We start from the raw sequence: 22,267 nt of genomic DNA, 5'->3' as shown, positions 1-22,267 counted from the left end.
TCGCGCTTCCCCATTGGCGGAGACTGCCAAAGTGCTCCCACCCCCGGCGGCGGCGCAGCCAATGAGAAGTGCGGGCGGCGGGTGGGCTGCGGCTCGCGAGGGCGGGGCGGGGGAGGCCGCCGGGGACCTCTCTCGTAACCCGGAGACGGGCGGTGACCCCTGACCCCGCCGGACGCTGCCCGCCCCGCGGGGGCTTGTGGGAGGGCGGCGGGCCGGGCCCGGCCCGGGGGAAGGGGCAGGGCGAGGCCGGGCCTCGCTGCAGGCCTCGGTGCCGGGGGGCGAGGTCTGGCGGGGGTACGAAGGTGTTGGAGCCGGGCGGGCGGGCAGGAGGGAGGCGCGGGCAGCCTCCCTGGGGCGGTGCCCCCTGAGGTGGGCGCCGGGCCTGGCGTCACCCTCCCCGGCACAGCTCGGGAGGTGTGCGCTGGCCGGGTCCCTCGGGCCGGCACGGACGGAGCAGCAAGGTCACCTCCGCATGGGGAAGCGCCTGGCCCGCACGCCGCCGTTGACGCCTCTGTGGGGGGGAATGCAGCGGGCCGGCGTCAGGAAGGGCCCGTGCGAGGGAACGCAGCGTCTGTACTGCAGGGACGGAGGGAGGGAGCCGAGTCTGTTCCGAGCAGCAGGGAGAGCCCATATGCAGGGATTTACTTTGGACCGTGTGGTGTTCTAGACGCAAAGAGCCAAAGCAAATGGGGTGGGAAAGGCGCAGTTCCTGGCAGTCCAATTGTTCTTGCTGGCAGAGCCAGAACCGGCTCTGGATAAGGCAGGAATGTAGCTCCTTTGTGTCTAGTTCCTGGAGCTCTGTGTCCAGGGAGCAGGCAGGAGCCACGGTGTAATTCTCATTGCGGCACTGCTTTATTCCGTGGCTCTGCTCTGTGTCCTGTTGTTTCAGATTAGGAAACCAAAGCAAACTGGTTTATGCTGGAAGCTTTCAGCGGGTGCTTCCTGCAGGGACCTGTAGGGCCTTGGATGCTCATCGCATCTTTTTTGTGCTTCTCTGATTTTCTTAGGACTCACCCTACAGCCAGCTGCCAACCAGGGACTGTTGGGCCCCCAGCAAGATACCAACAGTTTGTGCGCTGGGTCTTGAGGAAGTATTGCAGGTGATTTCTCACTCAAAGCCTGGGCTCGGCTGAGAGTCCTTCCACCTCTCTCTCTTCCTGCCGCTTCCCCAAGTGTGCCTGGAAGCCAGCGCACCTGCCAGCCTGGGGAAGGAAGCTCACCGCATCCCTCGAATGCCTGGTGAAAGGCCACGCATCTGGGTTTGCCTGGATGTGCTTGGAGGGTGCTGCTGCCCTGGCTGGAAGTCAGAGTTTCCCTCCTCGATGAGCTTGTCTCATCCTTTGTCCCTGGAGAGAGTCAGTAGAGGGTAACAGGGTTTGTCCTGCTGTTGGCTCAGCTGTGCTGGGCCCCACTGTGCTTACCAGGCACGTCCTTGTTTCCTGCTGCCTTGTCTCCCTCTTCTTCCCAGCTTTAGATGTCTGTTTTCTTCCATCTTGCATAAATTGGAGGCTCCCTGGAGTAGGGCCTCCCTGGCTGCGCATTTGCACAGGGTAAGGCAGTTCCCCCTTTTGCCCCTCTGTGCAGCTACGTTGCAGGCCAGGCAGGGGAGGGCTGCCCGTGCCCATCGGCTGCCTGCCTCTGCTGCTGGCCATCCCCTTGCGTTGCTGTGTGCCGGCTGCCATGGCACGCAGAGACAGCTCCCACGCGTGCACCCTGGGACCGGGGCATGCAGTGAATTGGCCAAAAAAAAAAAATCCTTTGTTTGTTTACTTATCTCGCTAGTAAACAGAGCAGCTCTTGGAGATTAGTCAGGAGGGAGAAGAGGAAGGGAAACCGGACTCTGAGGTTATGACCTCCTTGTGGATGCTGGGCTGTTTACATTCCCTGCTCCAGTCCCAGTAACTATTGCAGGGCAGTTTCTTCTCAGCACCTTGCCAGGCTGCAGAGGTTTTCCCGGCTCGTGCTGTTCCTGCCCCGTTGCCTGCAGCACTTCCCGCCAGGCACTGCTGCCACAGCTGGCCAAAGACGGCCGGCAGTCCGGTGTCCCTTGAGGGGCAGAGTCCTGCGCTTGGTCTGCTGCCTTGTATTTCATGAATGAAAGCCTCTGAATGGGGATTTCGGGAGCTGTTAGCCCTGTGTAGCAAAGCTGAGCCAGAACCTGCGGCTCTCTGGAGACCTGAAAGGCAAACCCTGAGCTCTGGCTGCTCAGAAGGACCATGGCTACGAGACATCTGGTTGTCATTAGCCAGCAGCTGCTGCCAGGACCCAGTGAGTTAGGCAAGGAGTGCCCAGGAGGACCGAAAAGGGGGGAGTGGGGAAGAGCAGTAGCAATGACAGCAGCGCAGGGAGCGTGGGGCATGTGGGGAAGGCAGCTGGAAAGACACATCTTGGTGTACTTGGCTAAAATCTCGCTGCCTTGCAGGCTGTGCTGGCCGAGGCAATGTAGTGGGAGGTGCACGTGTGCATCCCTGGGCAGCTGGAAGGAGACTCACCTGGTGTTCCACAACTGCTGGGTGTTACGGAGCGGGACCCCCCTCTCCTGCCACGGCCACAGACAGCTGCCTCCTGCACAGCACACCCTCCTTCCCTTCCCAGGTGTATCCAGGTCCCCTGGGGCAGAGTTGGCCGCTGCAGCTTCTCATCTGGTGCATGAGCAAGCGAGGAGGCTGACATGACCGCAGACAGTGCTGGTGCTGCGGGCAAAAGAGCTGAGCGGGGGATGAGCTGGCTGGCCGAGCAAGGCAGCACGTTTTCTGGGCCTGCAGAGGAGCTGAAATCTGGCTCGTCTCAGAGAGCTGCCAGCCTGCCCAGGATGGCATCCTGCTCTGTACCGTCAGGGATGGCTGCTGGAGACGCTGCTTCCCCTGCATCCCCGGGGGCTGAATGTCATCCCCCAAGTGCTCGTGCGAGGGAGGAGAAGGCAGAACGGAGGCTGGGTAGAGCCTGGGAGCGCTGGAACATGGTGTGCTGGGAGGCTGTTTGGATTAGAAACTCTCGGCGGGTAAGTGGGCTGGATGAAATGCCAGGGAGGGGAATCAGAGTTTGCTGAACTGTAGTAATTGGACTCATCTGCAACACCCGGGTAAGCAAAGTGAGCTGCTCGCGCTCAGCGCAGGCGAAAGGAAGGAGCCAGCAGGCGAGAGCCAGCAGAGCCACAGCCCAGCAGGAACAACAGGGCAGGCTGTCAGCACAGCACAGACTGTGAAGACTGAATAGGTGACGCGGGAAGAAGCAGCATAGGGTCATCGCTGTTGCCTAAGCCACCCACTGAGCACAAGTGAGCAGCTAAGGATGGTGTGGCACGTGGGAGTGGGGGGAACATGAAGCACGGTCTAAGGAGAAGAATGCACCAAAGGTGTCTTTGTTGTGGCATGATTGCTCATTGGAAGGTCCATGCTCAAAGGCCTGAGATAAAAACGGGGGACGACTCAAGCCCGAAGCTCTTACAGCCAGAGATGTGTAGGCAGGGCTGTAAGGAGGCAGGAGCGAATCTGCTGAAGGGCTGAGGGAGCCCAAACTGATGTTTTCTTTGTCCTACAAGGGAGAAAGTAGGTCACTTAGTAAGTGAAGGGGATGGAAGTGATGGGCTAAACTGAGTGCTGAATGCATGTTTAAAACTCGAGCTTCCAGGGAAAGAAGACAAAAAGACCCAAACAAACAGCCGGTGATCAAAAGCAGGTACGTGAATAGCTGGAAAGCTCAGCTCTGTGGGTCTGGAGGCGCACGCACGCGTTGCCTGAGTCATCGGCAGTTTTAGCATGCTTGAAATTCACAGCTGACTCTGCAGGTACCAGGGCACGTGTTCTGCTGGTCTTCGCTGATGACTCTGGTAACAACTGTCCCCTAAACTGGTTATCCACAGGAAAGTGTGGCTGCCGAAACCGCCTGGGTGGCCAAGGAGAAACAGGCAGGGCTTGCTATGGGGAGTAACAGGACGGATTCAGCACCTCAGGTTAGCAAAGGATTCGATGCAGCTCCTCGCTTGGCAGCCTGCGTGTACGTGCGTCTGTCTCTGCCTAGAAAATGGCTGCTGGCTCATCCTGACGTCAGCGCAGCACCCACGGGCAGGCCGAGCCCATAGCCAGACCCTGGCAGTACCGATGCAGTCCGCGATCCCTACGGGAAACGAGTAGGCGGTTCTGAATCTGGCCCAGGGACTGTCTCTCCTGCCAGCAAGTTTGCCATTCACCCCCTTCCTTTTTGGAGCCTTAAAAATAGAGACCGAGGCCGGGAAGCGGGAGGGTTTTTCTAGGGCTTGTTGTGGAAGCAGCCCAGGCTGGGCTGCCCCTCGCCCTTCCCGGCCTCTGGGAAAGGCATGGGAAGCTGGCGTCCAAACGCCTCCCCTGGATGTGGAGCCTCACTCGTCGGCTCGTTCATTTGTGGCGGCTTCCCAGGTCTCCTCTTGGGATGCAGGCAGCTGGAGGCAGTCAGTTCAAAGGCCAGGCTGGTCAGGAAGAGGTGAGGGAAGTGCGGGAAGTTGCTGCATGTCATGTAGGAAAACAAGCCCCAGCGAGGGACAAGGGAATGTGGTGCAAGGCTGGGCAGGAGGTGCCGGCCCCAGCATCGCTAACGGTGTGCCGGGCCTCCGTACCCGGAAAAGGTGTTGGCTTTGCTCGGTGTCACCAAAGGCACAAGTGGCTCAGGAATCTCGGTGGCACCGCGCAGGTGTCGGCCGCAGCCCTGTCCCCGCTCGGAGGGCGTGCGGCTGGCTGGCTGGGCTGGGGAGGAGGTGATGCCGGGGGCCCGTCCCTCCAGGCTGGCTTCGGAGAAGCTCCCGAGCAAACTTGGTGCGGCTGCAGGAAGCCAGGCCCTTGGGGTGAGACAAAGCACGGCCTGGCTGCTTTGTGGTCACCGAGGGGTCCGTGACACCAGCAGTCTGGGCTGCTTCCTGGTCACCGGCCAGCTCCCCGCAGTTCCTCCGCTCACGCGCTTCCAGCGCTGCAGCTGGCCCCGGGCTCGCTTTGCTCATTGTCTGCTGCGGGTGATGGCAGCTATTCAGTGGCTGCCAGGTTTCAGGGAAAGGGAGAGATGAGCCACTCCTCCGCCCACGTTCTGGGAAAGCCTCCGGGATGAAGCCCTGCCGATGCACACGTTCACTCCTCGACGGGGAGAGCGTGCTGTGGAGCCTGCATCCCCCCTCTGCCCGCACCCCACGTCCCCCCCCTTATCAGCAGGCGTGATGCCGGGGAGCAGAGCTTGGAAGCAGCCCAGGCTGCTGCCCCGTCCTGCACAATAGCGGAGCCTGCTGCTCCCCGTCTCCTTGCCTGTTTGCTTCCAGAGCCAGGCAGAGTCTCGCCGTCACTATTATTTTGCTTTGTGTCAATATTATGACAGCTAAAAGCAGGAGAACTGCATCCACATGATAAGCGGCCAGAAGCTCTGGGCTGGGCGTGGATCGGGTTTGAGTTTGGCAGGGGAGAAAAGTGCCTGGCAGCCCCTGCCCACCAGCTGGCTGGGCTGGGAGAGCTGGGAGGCGAGGGACAGCGGCAGAGCAGCGGGCGATTCGTGCCTGTGTGCTTCTCGCTGTTCGGTGCTCCCTGCCCTTTTCCCAGGGGAGACGAAACACGATAGATGTGCAGGATATGCTTGGTTCTCTGGTGGAAAAGTAACCTCTGTCTCTTTCCTGGGGAGAGGGGCTTGCTCCGCTCCCACTGGGAGAGTCCTGTCCCTCCTGGGGCTGCCATACCCCGTCCCTCCTGCCCCGTGTGGGCCCGGGGTGTTCCATCCCTGCCGGTGGTGGAGGGTCACGCACACGCTGCTGCACCAGTCCTGGCCGCAGCCCGTTTGGGCTTTCCCAAGTGCAGTGCTCTGCAGCTGCCAAAGGGAAATCCCTGCAGGGTTTCTGGGGTCTGGGGGCTCTGCTCCCACCCAGGGCTTCAGGAGAGGAGCTCAGGCAGAGCGGGGCGAGCTGTGCCGGGGGTGCTGCGTCTCTGCTTCCCGCTCCGGACTCTTGGCTCCTCATGTGCAAGGGGCAGTTGTTTTGGCGCAGTAACTGCACGCCCTGCGGAAGCTGCTGACAGAATGCTTACCTGTAGGCACCCACGTATGCTTGGGGCTGTGGTTTGGCTCTCCAGTGCCTTGCCCTGCTCCAGGGCTGTGCTCTCCTGCAAACAGCCATGGCCCGGTCAGTCCCTGCTGTGCGGGGCTGCCCGGCCGGCCGGCCACCGAGTGCTGCGCCTGGTGGTGTGTGCTCTCCGTCACCTCCCCACCGCGCACAGCTGACTGATGGCTCTGCTGGGAGACGGCTGGTCATCATTAACCCTCCCGTCTGCTGCCGGCATTGCTTTCCCGCCTGCCCGCAGCTTTGCCCTGGTGAGAAGGCGACTCTGTCCCCTGCCCCGGACTCAGTCTTGGCACTAAACTAGGCCTGCGCTGAAAGACGAAGCGTTAAGCTGAGCGGCACTGGGTCTGCCAGCCGCTGACCCGCTCCTGAAATACTGGCTGGCTGAGGGCCACGGCTTCCCAGGGCTTGGGTCTGGCGGTCTCAGGGACCTCCTCCTCGGTGGCATCATCCCAGCCCCGTGGTGAATTTAAGCCATGCCTGGGAGCAGCAGCCAGGCTTGCCGCGGGTTCCCCTCGCCCGGTCTCCTGCCTTGAGCGCTCTCGGGCAGCCCTGGTGCCTGTCCCGTGCCCCTCCGAAACCCGCGTCTGACCTGGGCCGGCCCCGGTGCCTGCAACCCAGGGGGGCCAGACCCTGCTTTCCCCAGGCACGGGGCCGGGCCATCAGGTGCCTGTGGTGTCGGTCGCGGTTCCCCAGGGAAGCCGAACTCCCCTCCCGAGGAACCAAAACAAACAGCAGAGTTCCTGCCACGTGCGGCCGGGGCTGACTAAGGCCGGACGCTTCCGCCTGCTGCGGGCAGCAGTGGCCGGGGCTGCGAGCCACCACCATCGGGGTGCGCGGCACGGCCCATTTCCCCCTATTGTCAGCCTCCCCCTCGGCAAACACATCCCCCTGTGCACCTGGGCTGGGAGGAGGCACTGACACCACAGCAACCAGCCGCCAGCAGCGAGGGATGTGCCGCCGCCGGTGTCTCTCGGAGTCGGAGCCGCCGTGGCACGGCTCTGGGGAGTCCTTCAGGGCTCGGGTGCCCAGGCAGGTTGTTTGCAGGTTGTTTCCTTGAGGAGCAATGCTGACCATCCGGGGTCACTGGTGCAGCCCTGCTTGCCTGCAAGGACACTGGAGAGCCCCGTGTTTCCCGGAAGAAATCAGCAGCAATCTCCTGGCAGAGAGGCCTGGGTTTCCCCATGCGGAGAGGCTGGTACCGGGGAAGCCCCTGCCAGACCATGCCCATCCCCGTTCCCACTCTCACATGCAGGTACGTGCAGCTCCAACCAGCCAGTCTCCAGCCCTCTGCCTTTTGTCTTCAACCCCCGCTGCGGAGACACAACCTGCAGAAGATTGAGCTGGTTTATCTCTGCGTTAGCTGTGAACCAAGTCCTCCGTGCTCACTGATAGGGGAGCTTGGAACTGAGTCTAAGAGCTGGATCCAGGGCTGGGGAAAGTAATCAAACAAAACACCGAGGGTGAAACATGGGCACTCTGGGATGAAGGGCAGGTGCGAGGAGCCCAGCACCTTACGTCTTCGTGCTGCTTTGACCTTGGGAGTCCCATCACAGTGCAGGACGTAGGTAGCTGCTGGGGGGACTCTTGCCCCCTGGGCAGGAACGGCAGCAGCAGCCTGAGGGGGTGGCTGTGCCAGGCGCTGGAGCACGGGGGGTTTGGCACTTCCCCCAGCAGAAGCCTCCAGCCCTGATCAGATGGACTGTGGTGTCCTAAATAGCAGCAGCACAAAAATAATGCCCTGAGGATTTCAGGGGTGTTCTCCAAGGGCTTCAGGGGTGACGCAGGAGGTCCTGGCTATGGTTGGCTTAAGAGCGATGCAGGGACGAGTTTTTGTTGAGCTCTTTTCATCTGAGATGCCAAAGGTGGGATTTTGCAAGGGAGAAGATGCCCATGAGGGGATTTTGATGCTCAAATGGGGCAGTTTTATGGAAAAGGGGACTTAGAGGGACCTCGCTTGTGGTGAGCAGGGTGAGGTTTCGCGGGGTAGAGCCTGCACTGGGCTCCTTCAGTGCTCCTGGGCAGCCCGGGCCCCTGCTCTTGCCTCTCACCCAGAAGGTGGAAGAGGCACGGAGGTGAGCCCGTTCCCCGGCAGGGCTGTGCCGCAGCGTGCTTGCAGCCGGGTGCCAGGGTTGCCCATCCCCGCCGGACTGCCAGGGCTCACCCGCAACAGGGATGCACCATCGTTCCCCCCCCCATCTCCCTCCCCAGCTGCAAGCGGGGCAGGGGGGTGGCATATTCAAGGCGATGCTCTCAGCCCGCAGCCGCTGCATGGGGCTCACTGCGGGGGAGGCATCTGCCCTTTAAGGAAATGTCTCTATTTGCCTTATGTCCCTGGCCGGTCCCTTGAGCCTCCTCTGTCCCTTGTTCCCAAAGTGCGTAGCTCTGCTCTCCAGAGCCCGGTGGGAGGCGGTGCGAGGGACACACCGATGCATTTATAGCATCGACCTCCAGCCCTGTCCTGCAGCTGGGGAAGGGTAGGCTCAGCCCCTGGGGAAGGAGCGCGGCAGAGGGGAAAGCGAGCGGCCGTGGCCCCAGCCAGCTGCATGTTTCTCCCATTTGCAGGGGGATGTTGCTGGTCACAGGTTACCAGTTTCCAAATATTGTTTCTCTGCTCCTGTCTCTGCTCCATGCCGCCTAGAAAGGGGATGCTCATCCCAGGAATGTAAACTCTGCCCAAGGCCTCTGAGGAAATAGCTTCAGACCAGGAACAGGATTGCACTCGGCAATTAAGGGCTGGTCTCCCCAGCCACACGGCTCCTGGGGGAGAGCCCTTTGCTCCAGCGCCAGAGGCTGGCCTTGTGTCTGAGAGGTGGCCCCGAGGGACCTTCCTGCAAGGACAGGCGTGAGGCCCCGTGTGGTCACGGTCTTTGCAATAACAGGATTCTGTCTGTCCAGCGAGTTGGCAGCAGCTGCTGCTCAGGGCGGCCTCTGGTCCGGGCTCTTCGGTGGGAGAAACGCTCCCTTTGCCCCCCACCTCAAAATCATCCCTGGGGAGGTGGGGGTGTCCCCTTCGCCCAGGAGGGTCCGTGGGGTGGCAGAGGGAGAGCACAGGCGTGCTCCAGCCATCGCAGCGGGGACGTTACCTGCTCCTTGCTGCCCAGCCAGGGGCGAGAGCATGAACAGGCACTGAACGCCGCGGCGGCAGCCCCCCGGCAGCCGCCCTGTGCTGCGGAGTGATGAACTGCAGCGCACCCAGCCCCCCGGAGGGGCCGGGATTTCTGCGCGCTTATCTCTGCAGCATCTCCCTGCTAATTTGCCAGGCCCCGCTCCAGCAGCTTTCTCCCACACTCAGCGGTACCAATGCCTGGAAGCTCCAGACAGATCCCAGCTCCTGCTGACGCCTGAGCCCCTGCCACCTGCATGGCCCGGCGGGGCTGGGCACAGGCAGCTGGAGCATCCCACATCCCCTGGGGACAGACCCCACAGGGCTGGGGACAAGCCACTGGCGTCCTCATGCCGCAGGGATGGACCTCACGCAGAGATGGGCAGGGAAGCCCTGGAGCAGCCTCCCCGCTCTCCCAGGAGGACAGATCGTGAATCCTGGCAGGGACACAGAGCCCGTTATTTCCCTGGGACCTGCGGCCCACAGGGGATCATGTTGTCCCCTGGCATCTCTTCCCTTCCCACCTCCCATAGCTCCAGCTTCCCTGGCCGCTGGGGCTTAAAAATAGAACAGAAAAGGCCACAGAGCTCCTTTGGGTTTACCCTTGGCAGCAGAGTTTGGCCCCAGACCTGCTCCAGGGAACCGCTGTGCCCCCTTCCCTCCCAAGCTGGAGGGACCCCCCATGGCGGATAGGACCAGAATGCGGTCCCTGGGGCTGAGGGGGCTGGAAACCCTTGGTAGGGGCTGGCTCGGCAGGCCCGGGGCAGCCCGGGGGGAATGGGGTGGGTGGACGGGCGTGGGGTGCCCGGGTGGGGACAGGGCAACGGCAGGACAACGGGGCGGATGGATGGACGGGAAAGGGGTTGTGGGGTGGGCGCAGGGCAGCGGGGGGGCACGGGGTGGCCGGACGGGCACTGCGCAGCGCACGCCGGCCCTGGGAGAGGTGGACAGGACCCCGGGGAACCCAGCGAGCCGAGGAGCCCCGACACAGCCCCGCTGCTTCCCGCCCCCGGGGATGCACCGGGCACGGGCCGGTCCCTAGAAGCCCGGGGCAGCCCCGTGGGGAAACGGCCGGTGCCGGTGCGGGGGGCTCCGCCGCGCCCGGGGGCACCGGCCGTCCCCGGGGCCGGGCACCTGCTCCCGCCCCGCGGCGGAGCCGGGGCGGGCGGGGCCGGGGCGGGGCGGCGGCGGTGAAATACGGCGGCGGAGCGGGGCGCGCTCCCATGGCCCGGCGGCGGCGGAGGCGGCACGGCGGGGCCGGTGGCCCGGCGGCATGCCGGGGGCGGCGGGGCGGTAGCGGCGGCTCTGAGTCGGTGCCGGGGCGGCGGGAGCGGCGATGCGGCTGCTCGGCGCCTTCCTGCGGCTGCTGGTGGCCGGGGCGCTGGGGGCGCCGCCCGCCCCGGTGAGAGCCGGTGGGGCGGGAGGGGGGCCGGAGCGGGGGCAGCCCGGCCCCGCCGGTGCCGCTGCCGCTGCCCGGGGTGGCGGCGGCCGCCGGGGCAGCTCCTCCCGGCGCTGGGTGGGGGGACGGCGGCGGGTCCCCTCGCGTCGCCCCCGCCAGCGCCCGCCTTTCCCTCCCTGCAGGCCCCGGAGGCGCGGGGGACCGCCAGCGCGGAGCCGCCCGGTGAGTTGGCAGCGGGCGGCCGCCGGTGCCCCGGGCTGGGATGGGGCGGCAGCCCCGGGAGGGCTGCGCGCAGGGCCGGGGGGGGGGGCTCGGTACCCCCGGGGCCGTTATTCCCTCCGGAGCCCCGCGGCGATGCCCGGGGGGGGCCAGCGGGGAGCTGTGCCGGGGCTCGGAGCAGCCTATTCCCCACAGCCCGCCCCGGGCGCTTGCGGCACCGGGCACCGCCGCGGGCCGGAGCGCAGCGCAGCCCTGCCCCGGGCTTGCCGCTCCTCCGGTGCCGGGATGCGGGTCCCGGGCAGGAACACTCCGCTCCGGCTCCCCTCTGCTCTCCCCGCTGGGAAACCCGAGGGGACGGGCGGTTGTCTGCTGCGCTGCGGGGCTGGGCTTCTGCGCCCGCCGAGGGAGGGCAGGGCAGACGGGGGAGCCCCGCCGCGGCGGGGTGCGGGGGGAAGCGGGGTGCCTGGGAAGGAGGAGACGGAGCTGGCGGGCAGGTGGAGAAAGAGCCCATCGGGGTGGACGTGGTGGCTGTGTGAGCCCCCGCACCAGTGCAGTGATGGACTCACTGGGGGCACAAGGGGTCCCCTGCATCCCTGTGCCCCCGTCATGGATGCAGGACCCCACCGCGGCTGCTGCACCTGCCCCGGCCGTGGGTCGGCTGGGCTCAGCCTCTCCGGGGCGCCTCCTTATAGCCCCCCGCCCCGGTCTCTTGCAGTCCTGACCTTTCGGGAGATCTGGAATCGTAGTTTCTGCCGGCCTCTGGAGCAGCTGGTGGACGTCATTACCGAGTTCCCCAACGAGGTGGAGTACATTTTCAGACCCTCCTGCGTCTCCCTGCAGCGCTGCGGGGGCTGCTGTGGGGACGAGGGTCTCCGCTGTGTCCCCGTGGAGACAAGCACGGTCACCATGCAGGTAAGCACTGCTGCTGTGGGCCCGTGGCTGTGCTGGGGAGGTGGTGGGCTCCTTGCCAAGCGCCGGGAGGGTGAACTTGCAGCTTCACATCCTCCAGACATCGTGGCAGTATGGATAACGGGGAGGGGGCTTACTCACAACTGCCCAAATGCATGCCAAACCAGGAGGGTCCCTCTGCCTGCTCTTTGGGCTTGTCCCTGAGGCCAGGTGACACCCCTGGTGGTACCAGCCTCGATCCCTGCTTCCCTACCCTCTCCTCTCTGCATGGTCCATCTGCCATCGCCTTTCCAGACCTTCCTTGTCCTGCGGTGGGGCTAGGGGTGTCCCAGTTGCCTGTGACTCTGCCTGCTGGGGCAAAGCAGGCGCTGCCCCTGAATTGCAGGGAGAAGCGAGGCTCTCGTGTGTCAGGAGATGCCTGCGGTGGTGCTGACAGTAAATGTGTGCTGGGGGCATGGTGAGCATGAAGGGCCGCACCAGCTGTGTTTCCAGTCCCCGCTGTGGGAGCTGTGCGAAGTGGGGTAGGAGATCCCGGGCTGCAAACAAGCTCCTGGTCGGCTCTTCCCTGTGCGCCAGGCAGCTGCTGTCCTCACGCTGCAGCCCTTGCACTGTGCTGCTGGAGATCAACCTGCTGCTGCTGCAGGGAGCAGGGAACGGCTCTGTTTTGCCATGGGTGATGGACTAGAGAATGCCTGCAATAAATCACCAGTGATTTTGGTCCCTTGGGGAGTTGAAAGTGTGTTGGAAGGCAGGGTGGGAGTCTCCAAAAAATCTTGACTGAGGTGGAGCAAGAGCCTGACATGAATGGGAGGCAACTCTCCAAGCACAGGTCTCCCTCCATGGGAGGGATCCTGCTGCCGTGCACGGGGTGGCAACGCCAGGCACTTCTGCGGGGGCTAGTGTGGATCACACCGATGATGAACGTGCCCTGTGAAGCCCCTGGATGTCCAACCTGAACTCCAGGCTGGGCTGTAGGCTGACATGTGACAGGGCAAATCCTGCACCCCTGGACTCGGGAGGCACCGTGGTACTGACTCCAAGCTCCGTGCTTTGGGAAGGGGGGCCAAGAGGAGGCAGAAGCAACAGGAATGGTCTGGAAGACACAACTAGGGGGATAATTCCCTCAGAGAAGGGAGATGTGCAAAGTGGTCAAATATGTGAAAGCTCTCCACAAAGGCAGAGACAAAAAAATCTCCACTAAGGCTGGGAAATCCCAAGACCATGGGACTTAAATTACAGCCCTGAAGACACGGGGCGGCTCTAGCAGAGCCTCCCAAGCTGCCGGGGCAGCCGGGCCTGGCCCGTGCTGCCTGTGTGCGGAGGTGGAGTCTCTGCTGCTGGAGGTCCCGAGGAACAGGTTAGACACGCGTCTGCCCGAGAGGCTGGGGTGGCCAGGCAGCGCTGCGGGAGCCCTTCCAGCCCCCTCCTGCCGCCGGCCGGGAAGTAACCTTTGCTCCTCTTTCAGCTCCTGAAGATAAAGCCAAATGGGGAGGCACCCTACGTGGAGATGGCGTTCACCGAGCATAAGCAGTGCGAGTGCAGGTAGGGACCCCCGGGCTCGTTTTGCACCCCTGCGCCCCTCCAGCAAGAGCGACCCTGCCAGCTCACCCTGCGTGTGGGACGAGGATGCCCTGGGGGCACCCCAGCTGTGCTGGGACACCCCCACTGTCTGCACGCTGGGGTTTGCCGGGGTTTGCTGGTGCTTATGGCCCTCGCGCCGCTGCAGGCTGCCCCGCGCCTCTGCAGCCTGCTCCCCGCAGCCAAGGGGGTGCGTAGCGTTGTGCGGCCAGGTCAGGCACCATGCGCTGTCTGCAGGGCTGGAGCCGCTGCGGCACCCTGGCTCTGTGAGCAGGGATGTCTGTGCCCCCTGTCCCTGCGGCTGCCTTGGCATGCCTGGTGTGTGCTCCTCTGGCCGGAGAAGCTGCCTGTGGGTAATGGAGCAAGGCTGGTGGCTCTGAGGCCCGTGTTTGGTGTGGGGCAGCGTGCCCAAGGTGGTACCCTCGGGTGGTACCCTCAGCAGGGAGCTCTGTGGCTTGGCATACCTGAGCATGACCGTGGCCCAAAGAAAAAGCTGAAGGGCTGGGCCTTGGGCCTCCATTTAAGGGAGGCTGCCCCATCCAGGGCTGGGGAGCAGGGATTTACATCCAAGCCAACAAATGAAAGCTTAAAACCTACAGCACCAACCTGGCATGGACACACAGCGCTGGCCCGGGATGGATGCGCGGCACCAACCTGCCATAGACTCCTGGCATGTAGTTAACCCCTTGGGGTGCTCTCTGTGCCCCAGAAGTGGTGAGAGCTTGGGCAGGACGGGGCCTCTGCCCGGGGGCTGCAGTGCTGTGGGAGCAGGGAGCGGCTCCGGTGCTGCCCGCAGCCGGTCCTGACTGCAGAGCCTCTCCAGCACTGCCTGCATGGGGGTCCTGGCGTTCGCTCTCCACCATGACCCCAGGGTGATTTAGTATTGCGAAAACTGGGGACTGAGTCCTGCTGGGCAGCTGTTAGATGTGATCCTTGCCTGGAAGAAGAGCCTGAGGATCCCGGGTCGGTATTCCCCTGCAGTTGTAAGAGCGGCTGTGCTGGAGCAGACCCAAGGCCCAGCCAGCTCCATGCTGTCTCTGGAGCGTCTGTCGGTGGATGCAGAAGAAGGAGTGGGAAGGAGCATATGTGTTACTTCCCCCCCCCCCCCCCCCCTCTCTGCTTCCAGCTATTTTCCATGCAGGGAATTTCCTGAGCCTGTTGTAGTTTTCCTACCTAAGGTAACTCCCAGGGGATCTCCTACAAGTGCAGGCTGCCTTTGAATCTGTGTAAACTTCTTGCTTCTGCAGCACCTTTTGGCTTCTCCCTAAGCTGCTTTCCACACCTTTACATCGCTCCCCTTTGAAGTTTAGCGTAGGTGTGGTGGATGTCCTGGCCTTGGCCCTTATAGGGGATGCTTCAGCCAAGTATGTCGTGGCTGTTGTCTGAGAACCACTAGTGAGACTTTGCAGCAAATCCCACGTGTTACTCAGGACGTTGCATCTTGTTTAACCAGCTGAGCTCTGAAAGCTGTCACTGAGAGCAGCTGAAACTGAACCTGTGCTTCCTGGCCTCACGGGCAAAATGTCCCATCCCCAGGGGAGTCACCAAAGCTGGCCATCCCCTGCCCCTCTGCTGTCTCTGCCTTCTCTCTGCCTGCTGCAGTCAGCTCCTGGCTGAGGAGTTGTTAAGGTGGAGAGAAGTCATCTTGGGTCTATTTTAAGAATGAATGATAACAGGTAGGTTGTGCTGCGCGCTGGGGCATCTCAATAAACCACCTCCAGCAGCTCAACAGACAGCATTGCCCCATTGCCCGAGTAACCACTTCACTCTGTCCTTTTCCTGCCCCGCAGGCCCCGGCAGGACCTGATGAGGCTGGGAAGGTAAGCGACATCAGGGGCAGTGTCACTGGCTGGGGTTGTGGGTCTCATCTCCCACACATCAGCCTCTCCTGTGGTACTTCTCTTTCGAAGGAGGAGGTCCAAGGGCCGAGGTAAGAGAAGACAAGACAAGAAGAGACGTAAAGACTGTGAACTGTAAGTGAGCAGGGGCAGGTATGGGTGGTGTCTTCTGGGCTCATTTCTTTGGGATGAGCAGCTTTGTTAAGCCTTTAGGTCTTTACTGACTCTGAGCAGTGAGGGGTTTGTGGAGCAGTGGGTGGCTGTGGGGACATGGGCCTTTTTCTGAGGGCTCAATAGGTGCTTGGTAGTCTCCAGGCTCAGCTGCTCAAAGCTGGCCAGTCCCGCCCTTGGTGGGGATGGATGGGCTGGGTGACTTGACAGTGTGTAGCTCTATCGCCGTCACAGACCACGCTGGGTTTCCTGGATCCATGAATTTCCAGTTTCAGCCTCATCTTGCTGCCAGCTGTCCTTCCTCCAGTCCTTGGCTAGTCATTGTTTGGGTTACTCTACCCTTTCCCTCCTTACATTTAGCTGACTGTCTCGAACCGCTTGCTGTAACAGCACAGGCTGGACTCTTAGTGCAGACACTTCGGGGGTATGGTGCCCGTGGCTGGCACTTTCCTGTTTTGTCTGAAGCTTGCTGCCTGGGGCTCAGCCAGCACCTACAGCCCCATCGCCCTCGCTCCTCCCCGTGAAGAGGCTGCCTGCGGTCCCTACCCTACGGTTCGGTGCTGGAGAGGCCGGGCACAGGGATGGGGGCAGAGCGGGTGAGCCTGGAGGTCCTGGTGTCCCCCCCGATCCTGGCAGCACTCACCCTGTGCCGTGCTCCCTTTGCAGATGTGGCATGCCGCGCAGGTAGCCTCCGCTCTGCCCCCGGCCTCGCTCCTGCTGCCTGGGTTTGAGCCAGCTGCGTTCCTCCCCGGCGCGGGGGACTTGCGGAGCCATGCCCCTCCGAGCAGCGGTGAGGAGCAGGACTCTGGCAGGGAAAAGCTGACTGGACTCTTGCTTGGCCCTGGTGGGAACACAGCCTGGAACCGAGGACTCCCTTGCCCAGTCGGCACCGTCGGCAGCAGGACCAAAGGACCCATGACCAGGCCTGGGGCTGAAGATGAGGAGCTCAAGCAGCGCGTTGGTGTTCAAGGGCATCCTGGAGGCGACGAGGAACGGAGCTGTTGGACTTGCTGCTGGAGCTGGCTGGGGACAGCATGATGTGGGGGGCAAGCAGAGGCGGCTTGGAGGGCTGCAGCTGCAAAACCGCTCTGTCCTGCCAGCGCCCTGCAGCTGGGGAGGAAGGAAACCTGGTGCAGGCAAGGCTGCAGGGCTGTGTCCGTCCCAGTCTTGGCACGGGACAGCCCAGGAGGGTGCCAGGGAGCTTGCCTGGGAAGCCCTCCTGGTGAGGAGGGGGAGGGAATGGGGGTTGCAAGGGCTTCTCACATACTCACAGCCACATCCCAGCCTTGCCCTGCTCAATAAAACCTGGTGGTCAGACACAGGAGCTGGCAGTGTGAGTGCTCCTGTCTGCTTTCCAGCAGCTGCAGGCAGTGCTCTTCCCCTTGGGCACCCACCCAGCCTGGAGGAGGGCAGTCCCGTGGTGGCCCAGGGCTTGTCCCCAGCACCAACTCCTGCAGCACGCAAGGGGCTGCCCTTGGTGTGATGCTGGAGAGGGGCAACCAGCAGGTCAGGACCAAGCTGCTCCCCAGGCTGGGTGCTACCCATGTGCTGGAGCTCGGGTGGGTACTGGGAGACCCTTGGGGGAACTGCCCTTCTCCTCCGCACCATGCTGTGGGGCTGGTACCTCTCCCTCTTCACCACCCCCATCCTGTTCTCAGCCCAGTCCAAATGTCTGGCCCACTGTCCTGTGGCTTTCCTTCTCCCTGGTTGGGCTGATGCAAAGTTAGGGCAGTGGGGGACAGGCTGCCCGTGGGCCTTCCCACCCAAGAAACACCCCACCAAGGCTCATTCACCTGGCATGGAGGCAGGCTGGCCTGGGGGCCCCGTCTCTTACTGGGAGCATCCTGGGGTGTGTGTGGGGCTGGTGGCCCTCATCGAGGTGGCTGTGGGTGCTGCTGTTTCCTGCTTTCCCCACTCAGCCAGGTCCATTCCCATGTCCTTCTGCATCCCTTAAGCAGTGCCCCTGGGGCTCTTCCTCTCCCCTTTCCTGCCCCCACTGCAGGGGGGCTGGGGCTGGCTGCCAAATGCGTCCCGTGCTCCTCCATGCAAGCCGTACCCTGGAGCAGTGCACATAGCTGGAAACCCTAAGGGTGAGTTGGGCACCAGCATGCTCATGGGGCACCCTTGGCACAGGGCTGAAACAAAATCAAGGGTTATTCTTGAAGGCTTCAAGTAAAAGGCTGGAGGTCAAGATGTGTAAAGTCTTCAGCGTTACTATCAAATGAGGTGACCTGCAGTTTAACCTGCACTGAGGAACAGGCGTGGAGCCTAATGTAGCAGGGGTTGGGGTCCAAGGCAGCTCCTCCTCACATCTGACATGGCAGCCCATAGCCGGGGCAGGCTCCCTCAGAGCTGTAATGCTGGTGCCGCCTGGGGCTGGCACAAGGACATGGGGACAGGGCAGGTCCTCTGGCAGCAGTACCCTGACAGGGAAAGTCGGTGGCGGGTGTTGAGGCGATTTGAACCTCCATGCTGCCACTGTGCAGCATGGCATGGACCAGGCGCGTTGCACCTGTGCAGCTGGGCATACCCTCCAGGACTTGCTGGATCCCTTTTGGACCCCATTGCTACTTCTGGCATCCACAGTGTCCTGCGGCACAGCCTATGTGGGCTCTGCCTCAACAATGGCTCATGAAGCTCCTCCTTGGCTGCCTCATGGATGAGGGGCACTTGCTGCTCCCCTTCCCACGCCGCTCAGGGTCTGCGTGGGCCACGTGGCACCCGAGCTCCGGTGGCCTGTCCTGGCCTGTGCAGGCTCTCCCCATCCCCACATGCCGTTTCAGCCTGGCTGGTTGCCCTTTGAGGCTAAGGAGAACTACGTGCAACGCTTGAGGGACATGTGTGATGGTTTCTGTATTGTATTTAACAGTAAAAGTTTTACTGCAGTAGTATTAAACCTTTAAAAAGGAGGTTATATAAACCAAATTATGTTAATTAATAAAAATAAGTTTGTCAAGAGTGGTGATCAGGGTTAAAAAAAATTCAAACAAACTCCCGCCCAGTGGCTTTTCCTAACAGTTCCTGGTGTCTGGCATCACCTCTTTGGCTGCTGCTTGGCACTGAGAGTTTTCGGGCAGCTCTGCCCAGAGCTGGCAAGGCCAGGCGCCTGCCTTGCACGGCCACCCTGTGTCACTTCTCCCCTTGCATCGCCCGAGCCCCCTGGGTGCCGTGTGCGGTGTCATCCCCTGCTTCTCCCATGGCATGGGGTGTTGGGGTGGACGACAAGGACGTGGGTGCCTGCGAGGGATGTGGCTGTCCTGCTGCGGCAGCGACAAGAGGATCAGCTGGGGCAGGGCAGGAGCAGGGGCAGGCACCACCAGCACGGGAGGTTTGGGAGCTGTGTCTCCAGGTGTTGGGGCTCCCTCCAGCTCTGGGGGTGTTTCACTGAAGCTTCATCGGCAAGGGGAACTCAATGAGCCCCAGCAGCTCCCTGACGCTCCCGAGGCTGCTGCGGGAATCATGCGCCCAGGGGAGGACTGGCTCCCTTCCCTGGCTCTGCATGTCCCGGGACCCCCGGGACCCTCCTCATCCCAGGGTGGCAGGGACGACCAGCAGGACATCGCACCCGACGGTGACATGAGGGTCAGGGCGGGGGCCTGCTGCCCCAAGGAGGACAGCGGGGCTCCTGGCCTCGGGCCTTGCAGCCACCACCCATGCTCCCTCCCAAGGGGACCAGCTACTGTCTGCCTGTCCCCCTTCTGTGTTGCTCCCAGTTGTGCCTTTTTTTGAGGTTTACATCAGTAGCTCCTGTCAGCCCTCCCTGGGCACAGTGGACGTGTCCCCTGAGCACCCTGACAAGGTCAGCTACATCTACAGACCCCCATGTCCCCCACGCACTGCAGAGCGGGGCTGTAGGAGGGGACTGGTTCCCTTGTAAAGGGACCGGGACAGACCCCAGTCCCAAAGCCAGCGGGGAGCAGAACAACCCCATGCTGGTCCTCCATGGACAGGCAGCAAACATGCCCCAGCCCTGGTGCTCCCAAATCCCCCATCCTTCTCCTGCCTGCGTACCCCTTGCAGATGGGCAGCTGTCTCACAGGAGCAGCACACCAGTGGGTTATCAGCGTCCCGGGGCTCCCCGTGTCCCCCAGCCTGACAGAGCAAAGGTTTGTTTAATAAAGGTTTAGGAGCCAGAGCTGCAGCAAGATGGTTTAGAAGGAGAGTTATAAGGGAGACAAAATATAAGCTGGGCTCCAGGCTCCACTAGGAACAAAACATCACATATTTTTGGGGAAGTACCTGAAAAGGCAATGTGGAGATCAGCCCAGAGATGTAGCATCATAGCTGATGAAGCCCTGACGTTAAAGCTTTGCTGGTAACCTCCAGCCTCCCCGACCCTGGGATGCCAGTGGAGCGCTGCCTCCCAGCAGCTTCTCCCTTCACATGGCAGCGCAGGTCTCCCGCATGTCTCTGTGCAAATAAAGATGTGCTGAGGTCCTAACCTCTCACTTATGATTTGCAAGACTTTGCATCCTCACAAAGTTGGGCATAATCTTTCTGCTTGTTGCAGCCAGCAATGTTTGCAGTCTCAGCATGTTTTAGGCTTTTGCTAGCTCTTATGCATCTATTTTAGGCTGTGAGAAAAAGGGCAGCTCTCACTCCCCTCCCTGTTATTTGTTGGTGCTGGTCTTGCTTTGGAAGTTCCCACTTCCCGACAAGGGCCACAAGCTCTTCAGCAGGTTAATCTAAAAATAATCCCCCAAATTTAACATCCTCCAGGCAGCACTGATGGGAAACTGGAAGCCCACAGGTAAGGGCCACTGTGCCTCAGGGCTGGTAGACGTCTTCTCTCCTTGCAAGTCTCCTCCTCACAGGCCAGTCCTTGGGGCCCTTCGGCTCACTCTCTTCTGCACTGCCCCTTGGCCCCTCCACCTCGCTGGCCCTGCAGCGTGACTGCTCAGGGCTGAGCGACCCCAGCACTGCCCAAACTCGGCCCCGCTCAGCTCTGCAAAGCTCCGCTGCCGGCTCCCAAAAGGAGGTCAAACCACCGTCTTCCAGCTCCTCCCTTCCCGTTCGGAGGGGACACAGCTTTAACTGTGTGAAGTAATAAAATGCTTTAAATACAGTCCTGATGTGACTTTGGGTAACAGCTGGTTTATCTCTCTGAAGGCTAAAGGACGTATTTGGCAATGAACTCACCGGGGTTTTGCTCCCCTCCCGGCGACTCCTCTTCACACATCTCTCTGTCACCATCACCCCCATATCCAAACCCCTTTACAGATACCTTACACTGGGTTTTGTAGTTTCCCTGTGCTCTCTGTCCACTGCAAGCCTATGTAGATCTGCTCAAGTCAGGCAGGTGAGTCGTGCTGGCAGAGTCCCTGCTCCCATCCCGGGCCTTGCGTCACTTCTTGCCTGCTCAGACTCTTCTCTTGAAGGAGGAGCCCCCAGACTCTGGTGGGAACTAAAAGGCCCTAGAGACTGGGGGATAAACAGGCTGGGCAGAAAAAATTGGTCTCTGTCAGGTAGAGATTGGTGGGAAAAAAGAACCTGGAGGTGTTTTGAGAAGAAACCAAAGAACCAAGCACACGGATCGTGTTTGGGCAGCAGGTTGTCTTACAAAGCAGACCCCTTTGCATGCTACCAGAACTGCCCTCTGAGGCACAGCCTTAGCCTTTCGCACTCCCAAGCAAATGGTCTTCGTAAGAACGAGAACGTTTGAATGCTGAGCTGAGACGCTGGCAAGGGCTTTACTTTTCCTCTTCTGTTGTTAACAGACTGGGCTGCACAAAAGAGCTGCCCGGGGGAGCTGAGCCAGGGGAGATCCCCCACCATCAGTGTGCGCAGGGTATGAAGTAATGGGTCAGCCACAAACGGGTGCCCCCGTGGGCATCCTGGCCTGGCTCCAGGGCCTTCACTCTGCTCCGGGCTCAGGTGCCATCTGGTCACTCCCTGGGAAAGGCTGGGGCCAGCCCCATAGCAAGTACCGGCTCCAGCAGGGGCTGAACGCAGTGACCGTCCAGGCTGGTGTGGCTGCGATGGCACGGCACGGGGCCACCTCCTGTTGAAGCAAAACCGCCTTTTTAGAAATGTTTCCTGTTGCAATGGGGCATGCCCATAGGTTAGCAAGGGATGGACAAAGATGCAGATGCCTCCCTCTTCCCAACCGATCTTAGCGCAGTCTTCCTTAGGGTATCACTGGGATTTCATTCCAGCTTTCCTCCCTTTGCGGGTCCCCTGCCACCCCTCCAGAAAGGCGATTATTTGGACCTGGACCGACATCCCACAGGTGCAGCAAACCAATTGGCCTGAGCCACAACTGGTTGAGCACTCCTGACTCAGCAAATCTCCTTCGCTAATAACTGCGGTGATCTAGTGGGCCCTGCAGACCCGGCCTTCCAAGAAAAAGCCAGGCCAGGAGGCCAGGAATGCGTCCTTCTGGGTTAAGCCAAAGTATTTTCCACGTACAAAGCATTTGCTAACCACCAGCTGGGATCTCAACTACGCTGTCATTTTGCTGCACCTTAATGGACTTGTGCTGATGTTCCCTGCTCCGAATATTTGAAATAAGTTTGTAAAAACGAACCGAGTCTGCAAGAGTCAGTAAAAGGGCCAGCCGAGCGCCCAGGGCCGGGGGGCAACGACACCCGCTTGCACGATGCAGATCAGAAAGAATCACCGGTGCCCTGGGACGGGGCCTTGCAGGAGAGGCAGGCACGCAGCGGCGGCCCCGGGTGCAGCCTTCGGGAGGGAGGTAGAGGCAAAGGCTAATTACGTGTTACGGGAGGAAGGAAATAGGGCGGCGAAGGCAGCACTTAACGAAGGGAGCTCATTGATTAGGGACAGCGACCGGCGACTGACGGTGCCCATGACAAAGCAGGCAGAGCAATGGCGCTCCCCGCACGGTACTACAGTGAAGCGATGAAGACCCTGCCCGGGGCGGCGGCGGCGGGGGCCGATGACCTCATCCGCAGCCAATCAGCGCCGCCCCGGCAGCCCCGCCGCCCCGGGGGCGCGCGGCGGCGGCGGCGGCACGCGGCCCCGGC

The 22,267-nt window shown here is 61.8% G+C and overlaps 1 protein-coding gene across 1 annotated transcript; it reads left to right on the top strand.

The window, feature by feature from the left end:
• The first annotated feature begins 10,422 nt into the window (after nucleotides 1–10,422).
• On the top strand, nucleotides 10,423–18,197 carry PGF (placental growth factor). The gene is made up of 7 exons (XM_075503267.1): nucleotides 10,423–10,569; nucleotides 10,749–10,788; nucleotides 11,501–11,697; nucleotides 13,160–13,236; nucleotides 15,063–15,092; nucleotides 15,183–15,245; nucleotides 15,948–18,197. The coding sequence occupies exons 1-7, from the start codon at nucleotides 10,504–10,506 to the stop codon at nucleotides 15,967–15,969; spliced, it is 495 nt and encodes a 164-aa protein (XP_075359382.1). The 5' UTR covers nucleotides 10,423–10,503; the 3' UTR covers nucleotides 15,970–18,197.
• The last annotated feature ends 4,070 nt before the right edge of the window (nucleotides 18,198–22,267 follow it).

The sequence above is a fragment of the Mycteria americana genome, chromosome 5, assembly GCF_035582795.1.
Source record: "Mycteria americana isolate JAX WOST 10 ecotype Jacksonville Zoo and Gardens chromosome 5, USCA_MyAme_1.0, whole genome shotgun sequence".
Classification (NCBI taxonomy): Eukaryota; Metazoa; Chordata; class Aves; order Ciconiiformes; family Ciconiidae; genus Mycteria; species Mycteria americana.
The sequence above is the reverse complement of the archived record's forward strand: the minus strand, read 5'-3'. Positions and strand labels throughout refer to the sequence as shown.